The sequence below is a fragment of the Schistocerca piceifrons genome, chromosome 6 (assembly GCF_021461385.2).
Source record: "Schistocerca piceifrons isolate TAMUIC-IGC-003096 chromosome 6, iqSchPice1.1, whole genome shotgun sequence".
Taxonomy (NCBI): Eukaryota; Metazoa; Arthropoda; class Insecta; order Orthoptera; family Acrididae; genus Schistocerca; species Schistocerca piceifrons.
In genome coordinates, this window is record NC_060143.1 from 584,850,618 (window position 1) to 584,862,804 (window position 12,187).

Here is a 12,187-nt window from a genome sequence, read left to right on the forward strand (position 1 = left end):
TTTTTTAAGGAATTAAGCAGTGTTTAATCCCTCCTACCAAGATATGTCATTATCATATTATATGTTTATTATTAGTCTTCAATTTTTTGGGAAGATGAAAAGACCACTGAGAATTACCACTACCAGTCACAAACTTTGTCAACTATTGTATTACTTCTTTATTTAGTGACATGTTTCGAGGGTTATACCTCACCTTCAGGCTAAATGACATTACAAAACAACCTTACAATAAGGTCATATTGATGTCACAAAGTGAGTGACTGTTACAAAACATTTTCCTGCAAACATCAGTCCAGCTTCCAAAGCGACATTGCCTCTTACTAAGTTTTCTCTTTTTCCACAGGATGACCACAGCATTTACGAAAAGACTATGTACCATCAGTATGACCTTATTGTAAAGTCGCTTTTGTAATGCCATTTAGCCTGAAGATGTGGTCTAGCCCTCAAAACACGTCGCTAAATAAATAAGTAATACACTAGTTGACAAAGTCTGTGACTGGTAGTGGTAATTTAAAAAAATGTTTACCAGTGAGAATATCTGATGAATAGAATCAACAGCACTACAACCACTTTTCAGTGGGGTTCTTGTTTCAATTTTTGTTTGTGAGCATGAACTGCAGTAAGAAACACAGTGGACTGCAACTTATAAAGGAAAAAACACTTGAGAAAACTATAAAATTTCAAAGAAATAGAACAGTTGATCATCACTTACGTTTAGGAGTAAAAATTCCAGTGCTGCTGATAGACACTTTTAAAAGTGGAAAACTTGTCCCATGTAGTAGCTCTAAAGAGCTACTAGTTCCTTCCTCTGGGATACAATGACTAATGTTAGAGAGGAGGATCAGATCATTCACATCCTGGGATGTTCTAAAAACGAGGGGAAACTGGGTTGAAGGGGAAAGTGTCAGAGAGAGTAGGTCAAACACACCATATTCAGAAGTACTGGGCCATGATGTTAACCATTAATAGAGATTCACTCTGAACATTTTATGTACAAATGATCAGCATCAAACTGGCTGTGTGCATGAATGGACAAACAAGAACTGGTCTTGAGGGCATCCAGTACCCAGGTGCTGAAGATCTCTACAGCATGACTCACGTGACCCTAGTGCCTGCTACACTATGTAGGTTAATTAGATTCTCCCACCAAATACTAGTTTATTTGACTGCCACAGGTCAGAACATCCTTCTCTACAATTATCCTCACATGCCACCAACCTCATGGTCTTGATCTCTATTATCACACAATACCCACATTCCACTCATTGTTATACATTTTACTTGTTTACTTATTCAGTTACTTTCTTTATTGCTTCACTGCTGTCATCGTTAAGGTTTCTCAAAACAAGAGTTCTGTCAATTGTGTGGTTACTGTTGTTCATAGTGTAGGTAGATTTGTACTGTAGTAGTAGTAGTAGTAGTAGTGAGTAGTTGGCAGGTAGAGACAGAAGTTGTTGTTGTTGTTGTGGTCTTCAGTCCTGAGACTGGTTTGATGCAGCTCTCCATGCTACTCTATCCTGTGCAAGCTTTTTCATCTCCCAGTACCTACTGCAACCTACATCCTTCTGAATCTGCTTAGTGTATTCATCTCTTGGTCTCCCTCTACGATTTTTACCCTCCACGCTGCCCTCCAATACTAAATTGGTGATCCCTTGATGCCTCAGAACATGTCCTACCAACCGATCCCTTCTTCTGGTCAAGTTGTGCCACAAACTTCTCTTCTCCCCAATCCTATTCAATACATCCTCATTAGTTACGTGATCTACCCATCTAATCTTCAGCATTCTTCTGTAGCACCACATTTCGAAAGCTTCTATTCTCTTCTTGTCCAAACTATTTATCGTCCATGTTTCACTTCCATACATGGCTACACTCCATACGAATACTTTCAGAAATGACTTCCTGACACTTAAATCAATACTGGATGCTAACAAATTTCTCTTCTTCAGAAACGCTTTCCTTGCCATTGCCAGCCTACATTTTATATCCTCTCTACTTCGACCATCATCAGTTATTTTGCTCCCCAAATAGCAAAACTCCTTTACTACTTTAAGCGCCTCATTTCCTAATCTAATTCCCTCAGCATCACCCGACTTAATTAGACTACATTCCATTATCCTTGTTTTGCTTTTGTTGATGTTCATCTTATATCCTCCTTTCAAGACACTGTCCATTCCATTCAACTGCTCTTCCAAGTCCTTTGCTGTCTCTGACAGAATTACAATGTCATCGGCGAACCTCAAAGTTTTTATTTCTTCTCCATGAATTTTAATACCTACTCCGAATTTTTCTTTTGTTTCCTTTACTGCTTGCTCAATATACAGATTGAACAACATCGGGGAGAGGCTACAACCCTGTCTTACTCCCTTCCCAACCACTGCTTCCCTTTCATGTCCCTCGACTCTTATAACTGCCATCTGGCTTCTGTACAAATTGTAAATAGCCTTTCGCTCCCTGTATTTTACCCCTGCCACCTTTAGAATTTGAAAGAGAGTATTCCAGTCAACATTGTCAAAAGCTTTCTCTAAGTCTACAAATGCTAGAAACGTAGGTTTGCCTTTCCTTAATCTTTCTTCTAAGATAAGTCGTAAGGTCAGTATTGCCTCACGTGTTCCAGTGTTTCTACGGAATCCAAACTGATCTTCCCCGAGGTTGGCTTCTACTAGTTTTTCCATTCGTCTGTAAAGAATTCGTGTTAGTATTTTGCAGCTGTGACTTATTAAGCTGATAGTTCGGTAATTTTCACATCTGTCAACACCTGCTTTCTTTGGGATTGGAATCATTATATCCTTCTTGAAGTCTGAGGGTATTTCGCCTGTTTCATACATCTTGCTCACCAGATGGTAGAGTTTTGTCAGGACTGGCTCTCCCACGGCCGTCAGTAGTTCCAATGGAATATTGTCTACTCCTGGGGCCTTGTTTTGACTCAGGTCTTTCAGTGCTCTGTCAAACTCTTCACGCAGTATCGTATCTCCCATTTCATCTTCATCTACATCCTCTTCCATTTCCATAATATTGTCCTCAAGTACATTGCCCTTGTATAGACCCTCTATATACTCCTTCCACCTTTCTGCTTTCCCTTCTTTGCTTAGAACTGGGTTTCCATCTGAGCTCTTGATATTCATACAAGTCGTTCTCTTATCTCCAAAGGTCTCTTTAATTTTCCTGTAGGCGGTATCTATCTTACCCCTAGTGAGATAGGCCTCTACATCCTTACATTTGTCCTCTAGCCATCTCTGCTTAGCCATTTTGCACTTCCTGTCGATCTCATTTTTGAGACGTTTGTATTCCTTTTTGCCTGTTTCACTTAGTGCATTTTTATATTTTCTCCTTTCATCAATTAAATTCAATATTTCTTCTGTTACCCAAGGATTTCTACTAGCCCTCATCTTTTTACCTACTTGATCCTCTGCTGCCTTCACTACTTCATCCCTCAAAGCTACCCATTCTTCTTCAACTGTATTTATTTCCCCCATTCCTGTCAATTGTTCCCTTATGCTCTCCCTGAATCTCTGTACAACCTCTGGTTCTTTTAGTTTATCCAGGTCCCATCTCCTTAAATTCCCACCTTTTTGCAGTTTCTTCAGTTTTAATCTACAGGTCATAACCAATAGATTGTGGTCAGAGTCCACATCTGCCCCTGGAAATGTCTTACAATTTAAAACCTGGTTCCTAAATCTCTGTCTTACCATTATATAATCTATCTGATACCTTTTAGTATCTCCAGGGTTCTTCCATGTATACAACCTTCTTTCATGATTCTTAAACCAAGTGTTAGTTATGATTATGTTGTGCTCTGTGCAAAATTCTACCAGGCGGCTTCCTCTTTCATTTCTGTCCCCCAATCCATATTCACCTACAGTGTTTCCTTCTCTCCCTTTTCCTACACTCGAATTCCAGTCACCCATGACTATTAAATTTTCGTCTCCCTTCACAATCTGAATAATTTCTTTTACTTCATCATACATTTCTTCAATTTCTTCATCATCTGCAGAGCTAGTTGGCATATAAACTTGTACTACTGTAGTAGGTGTGGGCTTCGTATCTATCTTGGCCACAATAATGCGTTCACTATGCTGTTTGTAGTAGCTTACCCGCATTCCTATTTTCCTATTCATTATTAAACCTACTCCTGCATTCCCCCTATTTGATTTTGTGTTTATAACACTGTAGTCACCTGACCAGAAGTCTTGTTCCTCCTGCCACCGAACTTCACTAATTCCCACTATATCTAACTTTAACCTATCCATTTCCCTTTTTAAATTTTCTAACCTACCTGCCCGATTAAGGGATCTGACATTCCACGCTCCGATCCGTAGAACGCCAGTTTTCTTTCTCCTGATAACGACATCCTCTTGAGTAGTCCCCGCCCGGAGATCCGAATGGGGGACTATTTTACCTCCGGAATATTTTACCCAAGAGGACACCATCATCATGTAAAGCTGCATGCCCTCGGGAAAAATTACGGCTGTAGTTTCCCCTTGCTTTCAGCCGTTCGCAGTACCAGCACAGCAAGGCCGTTTTGGTTATTGTTACAAGGCCAGATCAGTCAATCATCCAGACTGTTGCCCTTGCAACTACTGAAAAGGCTGCTGCCCCTCTTCAGGAACCACACGTTTGTCTGGCCTCTCAACAGATACCCCTCCGTTGTGGTTGCACCTACAGTACGGCTATCTGTATCGCTGAGGCACGCAAGCCTCCCCACCAACAGCAAGGTCCATGGTAGGTGTTACTATTCACTGGGTCTGGTATATGGAGTTGACACCCAATTGCAAAGTCTGTGGGACAAAAGAGTGATTCCACTATTTAGAGGTGACTCTGACTTTACGCATTTGTACTGTTACATTGAGTGGTGCCCAACTGTAATGTCCATAGGCCAAGAGTGTGAACATCTTGACATGTTATTTTGTTCATGTTGGTTCCCCTTGGATAGCCGTACCGTAGGTGCAACCACAACGGAGGGGTATCTGTTGAGAGGCCAGACAAACGTGTGGTTCCTGAAGAGGGGCATCAGCCTTTTCAGTAGTTGCAGGGGCAACAGTCTGGATGATTGACTGATCTGGCCTTGTAACACTAACCAAAACGGCCTTGCTGTGCTGGCACTGCAAACGGCTGAAAGCAAGGGGAAACTACAGCCGTAATTTGTCCCGAGGGCATGCAGCTTTACTGTATGCTTAAATGATGATGGCGTCTTCTTGGGTAAGATATTCCGGAGGTAAAATAGTCCCACATTCGGATCTCTGGGCGGGGACTACTCAGGAGGACGTTGTTATCAGGAGAAAGAAAACTGGCATTCTACGGATCGGAGCGTGGAATGTCAGATCCCTTAATCGGGCAGGTAGGTTAGAAAATTTAAAAAGGGAAATGGATAGGTTAAAGTTAGATATAGTGGGAATTAGTGAAGTTCGGTGGCAGGAGGAACAAGACTTTTGGTCAGGCGAATACAGGATCATAAATACAAAATCAAATAGGGGTAATGCAGGAGTAGCTTTAATAATGAATAGGAAAATAGGAGTGCGGGTAAGCTACTACAAACAGCATAGTGAACGCATTATTGTGGCCAAGATAGACACGAAGCCCATGCCTACTACAGTAGTACAAGTTTATATGCCAACTAGCTCTGCAGATGACGAAGAAATTGAAGAAATGTATGATGAAATCAAAGAAATTATTCAGATAGTGAAGGGAGATGAAAATTTAATAGTCATGGGTGACTGGAATTCGGTAGTAGGAAAACGGAGAAAAGGAAATGTAGTAGGTGAATATGGATTGGGGCTAAGAAATGATAGAGGAAGCCGCCTGATAAAATTTTGCACAGAGCACAACTTAATCATAGCTAACACTTGGTTCAAGAATCATAAAAGAAGGTTGTATACATGGAAGAAGCCTGGAGATACTGACAGGTTTCAGATAGATTATATAATGGTAAGACATAGATTTAGGAACCAGGTTTTAAATTGTAAGACATTTCCAGGGGCAGATGTGGACTCTGACCACAATCTATTGGTTATGAACTGTAGATTAAAACTGAAGAAACTGCAAAAAGGTGAGAATTTAAGGAGATGGGACCTGGATAAACTGAAAGAACCAGAGGTTGTACAGAGTTTCAGGCAGAGCATAAGGGAACAATTGACAGGAATTGGGGAAAGAAATACAGTAGAAGAAGAATGGGTAGCATTGAGGGATGAAATAGTGAAGGCAGCAGAAGATCAAACAGGTAAAAAGACGAGGGCTAGTAGAAACCCTTGGGTAACAGAAGAAATATTGACTTTAATTTATGAAAGGAGAAAATATAAAAATGCAGTAAATGTAGCGGGTAAAAAGGAATACAAACGTCTCAAAAATGAGATCGACAGGAAGTGCAAAATGGCTAAGCAGGGATGGCTAGAGGACAAATGTAAGGATATAGAGGCTTATCTCACTAGGAGTAAGATAGATATTGCCTACAGGAAAATTAAAGAGACCTTTGAAGAAAAGAGAATCACTTGTATGAATATCAAGAGCTCAGATGGAAACCCAGTTCTAAGCAAAGAAGGGAAAGCAGAAAGGTGGAAGGAGTATATAGAGGGCCTATACAAGGGCAATGTACTTGAGGACAATATTATGGAAATGGAAGAGGATGTAGATGAAGATGAAATGGGATATACGATACTGCATGAAGAGTTTGACAAAGCACTGAAAGACCTGAGTCGAAACAAGGCCCCAGGAGTAGACAACATTCCATTAGAATTACTGACAGCCTTGGGCGAGCCAGTTCTGACAAAACTCTACCATCTGGTGAGCAAGATGTATGAGACAAGCGAAATACCCTCAGACTTCAAGAAGAATATAATAATTCCAATCCCAAAGAAAGCAGGTGCTGACAGATGTGAAAATTACTGAACAATCAGTTTAATAAGTCACGTATGCAAAATACTAACGTGAATTCTTTACAGACGAATGGAAAAACTGGTAGAAGCTGACCTCGGGGAAGATCAGTTTGGATTCCGTAGAAATATTGGAACACGTGATGCAATACTGACCCTACGACTTATCTTTGAAGCTAGATAAGGATAGGCAAACCTACGTTTCTAGCATTTGGAGACTTAGAGAAAGCTTTTGACAATGTTGACTGGAATACTCTCTTTCAAATTCTGAAGGTGGCAGGGGTAAAATACAGGGAGCAAAACGCTATTTACAATTTGTACAGAAGCCAGGTGGCAGTTATAAGAGTCGAGGGACATGAAAGGGAAGCAGTGGTTTGGAAGGGAGTGAGACAGGGTTGTAGCCTCTCCCTGATGCTATTCAATCTGTATATTGAGCAAGCAGTAAAGGAAACAACAGAAAAGTTTGGAGTAGATATTAAAATCCATGGAGAAGAAATACAAACTTTGAGGTTTGCGGATGACATTGTAATCCTGTCAGAGACAGCACAGGACTTGGAAGTGCAGTTGAACAGAATGGACAGTGTCTTGAAAGGAGGGTATAAGATGAACATCAACAAAAGCAAAACGAGGATCACGGAATGTAGTCGAATTAAATCGGGTGATGCTGAGGGAATTAGATTAGGGAATGAGACACTTAAAGTAGTAAAGGAGTTTTGCTATTTGGGGAGCAAAATATCTGATGATGGTCGAAGTAGAGAGGATATAAAATGTAGACTGGCAATGGCAAGGAAAGCGTTTCTGAAGAAGAGAAGTTTGTTAACATCGAGTATTGATTTAAGTGTCAGGAAGTAGTTTCTGAAAGTATTTGTATGGAGTGTAGCCATGTATGGAAGTGAAACATGGACGATAAATAGTTTAGACAAGAAGAGAATAGAAGCTTTCAAAATGTGGTGCTACAGAAGAATGCTGAAGATTAGATGAGTAGATCACATAACTAATGAGGAGGTTTGAATAGGATTGGGGAGAAGAGAAGTTTGTGGCACAACTTGACTAGAAGAAGGGATTGGTTGGTAGGACATGTTCTGAGACATCGAGGGATCACCAATTTAGTATTGGAGGGCAGTGTGGAGGGTAAAAATCGTAGAGGGAGACCAAGAGATGAATACACTAAACAGATTCAGAAGGATGTAGGTTGCAGCAGGTACTGGGAGATGAAGAAGCTTGCACAGGATAGAGTAGCATGGAGAGCTGCATCAAACCACTCTCTGGACTGAAGACCACAACAACAACAACAACAACAACAACTCTAGTGCCCAGCTTGCTCAAGAACTAGAGCTGAGCAGTAACGTCTTGAGTTGTCAGGTCTGTAGAATATTCTGTTCTTGTGATTTGTTGTGTAAGGTATATATTGTTTTATAAAGTTTTTGTTGAAATAAGCCCTGAGTTGCTAACTTTGTTTAATATTCTGTTCTTGTGATTTGTTGTGAAAGGAATTTATTGTTTTAATACTTTTTTTCCAGCAAATAATCCTGTGCCTGCACTCTCCCCAGACCAAATCAGACTCCACCCAAATTCTATACTACAACCTGTAGCAGAGTACGGTCACACATTGTGCCAGCACGGAGCCCGTCACGCTAGTTGTAACCTTGGAAACTGTGTCTTGCTTTCCCATGTGCTGCTGCAGGTATGGCCAATGACAAGGTGCCAGTATAGCATGGCTACAAGAGCCAAAATAATCCCACATTTGCACTACCCCAGTCCAGGCCCCACTCCGCCCAAAATCTATGATGTGGTACAGTTCTCAAACAACATATAATAATTATACAGCAACATGTTTTGATAATTCTCTTCAGTGATATGGAATTTGTGGCAGTAGCTAGATGATGCATCCACGCATGCATTTGTGCACGCCCACTGGCATGCAGAAATATGCAGAAATTTAAGAGCGGGTTGAAAATAAATATACAAGGTTGTGCTGAAAAGTAATGCTTCCATATTTTTATGCAAAAACTCTTAAAGCTTTTTAAATACAACAAACTTTACTAACACTTACACCTTTATTCTTTGCATCTACATATTTATTTCTCAATATAGCCATCCTGGTTACGAACACATTTCTCCCAATGGCAGACCATTTTGTTGATGCTGTTACTGTAGAATGTTTGTCTTTGTTGACTGAGCAACCACCTCACCTCTGCTTGTACCGCTTCATCACAATCAAGTGAAATATTCAAAAGTGTTCTTTAAACTTTGGAAACAATGGAAAATTGGATGGGACCAAGTCAGGACCGTATGGAGGATGACTGATGACAGCGGACCCAAGGTGTCAGGTTGTAGATTTCACAGCACTCATGTGGGGTCTGACATTGTTATACTGTAGCAGAGGGTGCTTGATGTGTGGATAAACGCTTAGAATTAATGCTTTCAGTTTTATAAGTGTCCTGCAGTCCAGCAACATATGTAGTTAAATTACACATTGCCATATCACACACTACAATTCTGAGCCCTCTAGCGGCACAGGCAGGAAAGTTGACCAAGTAACATGCATGACATGTAATATACTGACAAGAGAATAAAAAATTCGGAGGCATTAGTTTTCAGCACACCTTCATAGCTTCGTGATTGACTCCTGTTGCATGTTAACACTGGGAACAGTGTTCCATTCGTTGTTGACTTTTGCATCTTTTTAATCACTTCAACTGAAATCCTGATAGTTTTAAGCATTTCTAAAAATTACTTTACTTTGCCTTTGTCTTTGTCTTTGTCTTTGTGCGGTTCTTACAGTCAAATGAAGATTAATGTTCGGATACAGAGTAACAAATTAACCCCGTACACATGATCAATATCCAGTAATGTTGCATGTTTTACATAACACTACAAGCTTTGACAAGCCCATGTGGATCTGTAAAGTATTCTTAATCAGTTTCTGGAGTATGCAGAAGTTAGTTAGTGTATCAATAACTACGAGCATAAAGATGTTTTGCTTTTTGTTTTTTGTACCTGTTATTGTCACTCTTGGGATCAAGGCGTTTGTTATTCATATTCCACAAGATACCAATTGGTTTTTCACCTCTAGCTTCACATTGCAGGACAGCTGGTTCCCCACGACGTGATGTCTGGTTACGCAATTTGATCTCGAAATGAGGGGGAGCTGTAAGATAGTTTTTATTAATATTAGAACCATGAGTTAAGTTACCAATGAGTAAAGAGCTCTGAGACAGGATTCTAGGGAAGGCAGAGGGCTGTGAAGGCCAGAACTAATTTAGAGGGACAAGAGGGAAAAAATGTGGATCTGAGTTTATTGTGCAAAGAGAATAAATCAATTCTGAGTAACCAGGGCTTTCCTATACAGTTATTAATCAGTTCAGAGTAGATGTTCCTTCCACAGAAATGTAAGTCTTTACAGCAGGCTGTTCCAGCTCGGATGTCAATCTGCATACTGCCATGCACCCATTGTTGGGTAAGCTGCTGATGAGTGAGCAGTCAGGTAGCTCTGTACTGAAGCCTGCACAATTGTAAGCCTTTGCTGAGCACCTGCTGGGCTCCAGAGTCAGCAGATGGCTCATGTACATAGATGAGAGGCATGAATGCATTTTAGTAGGACCATCTGGTAAGTAGCCTATACTACAAGTGCCTGTACTTATGGGTGAGCTGACAGTTGATTGCGGGTAACTGTGACTCATGGAGCAGGACTGAAACAGCCTGATTTAAAGTATATGAATTTGTTCTAATGCAGAGTCTGCTAATAAATATGGGATCAACTAACAGGCTACCTGATGACTTTCATCTCGTGTTTTCCAGATGACAGTTCTTTAAAGATCCTTCAAATGTTTTGCCAGCATGACTAGTTGGCACTGTCAAAGATTTGCCCTCTATTGTTGGTGACTGCCAGCAACAGAGAACAAATCTTTGAGAATGCCAGCACCTCCTGCTGGCAAAAGTCAGAAAATTATTACAGAAATGTCAGCCAAAGAGCCTGAGATTAAAGCCACCAGACAATATGCCAACAAGTGGCCACAAAAGCATCAACAATTTTGAACTAGCAGAGTGCCACTATTTCAAATAATTACAAATGAAAAAACTCATATACAGATTTCTCAGGAGATGATAGCTTGAGACAGCCTTAAAGGCACCACACTCAGCTACTGGCTATGCATTTATGTTAAGCGAAATACTATCATGGAGCTGTAACTCAGAAGTTGTGCTATAACATCCAACTCTTTGCTTCTGTGTGTATTTGAGACTTGGTATTCCTTCTTAGCACTTTAATCAATGTCTAAAACAACATTAATTTGTCAAGAGCTTAATTATTGTTTTTATAAACCACACTGTTGGAAAAATTCATAATATTGCACACTAAATATTATAATAATAAACATTATACTTTATATTACTTAAATCTTTTTTCCTACCTTGCACACTGATTAAAATAACAGCAGACAATCCTGACCCAATGCCATTTACAGCTTCACATAAATAATAGCCTTCATTAGTTTTTTGTATGTTATTTATTGACAGTGTCCCATCCTCCACTCTTATATTGGGGTTGTTGGGCTTAAGATCATTATAATCTCCAGGTGTGTCACCTGAAAAAGATTGAAAATAACACTTCACATGCAAAATATTCAGATTTCAGTCAGTACTAATTTAAAAATTTGCAATGTATTTCAGATCTGCTTTGTTTTCAAAGACAGATATATTTTTGAATTTTTTATAGACTGGTAAAGAGTTACAAAGTATTTCATTTCCACTACATCTAAAACACTGTAATATAATCAAATAAATATGTATTACCATAGCTTTCTGTTCACTCTTCTTCACTATAAGCAATAAGTGCATAAATCAAGATTAAATTCTGTGCTCACTGACAGCTCACAAATAACAGGATAGAGCTGACAGAATTATATAGCAGTAACTATCTGACTGTAAAGCATTAGAAAAACATTATAACTGGGGGATGACAAAAGGGTTAGAAGGAAAAATAATAACGATGTGAAAGTAAATGAATATCATAATCCAGCAAAGAAGCAAAAGAAAAATGTAAAGCATCTATTACTTCTGGATCAGATATATTAACAAGAATGTTAAACCAGTGTTGGTATATTTAGATGAGGGGGTCACATAGACAAAATTACAATGCATTTTTTGAATTCATCTGCTGTGGCATGCCTATCATGGGGAAACAGTGGTCAAACGCCTGCCAGCTGCACAATTCAAACACTATCCACTCCACTCAGGTCATGACGGGGTCAAAAACTCAGCAAGTAGACCATCAGAGTGTGGCGCCAGCAGCCACGCCAAAGTCTCTATTGTCACGCACA

General features: G+C 39.9%; 1 protein-coding gene across 1 annotated transcript in view; it reads right to left on the reverse strand.

Annotated features, from left to right (window-relative positions):
• LOC124802781 (Down syndrome cell adhesion molecule-like protein Dscam2) overlaps positions 1 to 12,187 on the reverse strand; it is an 866,453-nt gene that overhangs the window by 172,043 nt on the left and 682,223 nt on the right. Inside the window, exons 16-17 of the mRNA XM_047263777.1 lie at positions 11,279 to 11,452; positions 9,867 to 10,017 (exon numbers count right to left, since the gene is read on the reverse strand). Coding sequence (XP_047119733.1) covers positions 9,867 to 10,017; positions 11,279 to 11,452 — 325 coding nt within the window. The remainder of the gene's footprint in view (positions 1 to 9,866; positions 10,018 to 11,278; positions 11,453 to 12,187) is intronic.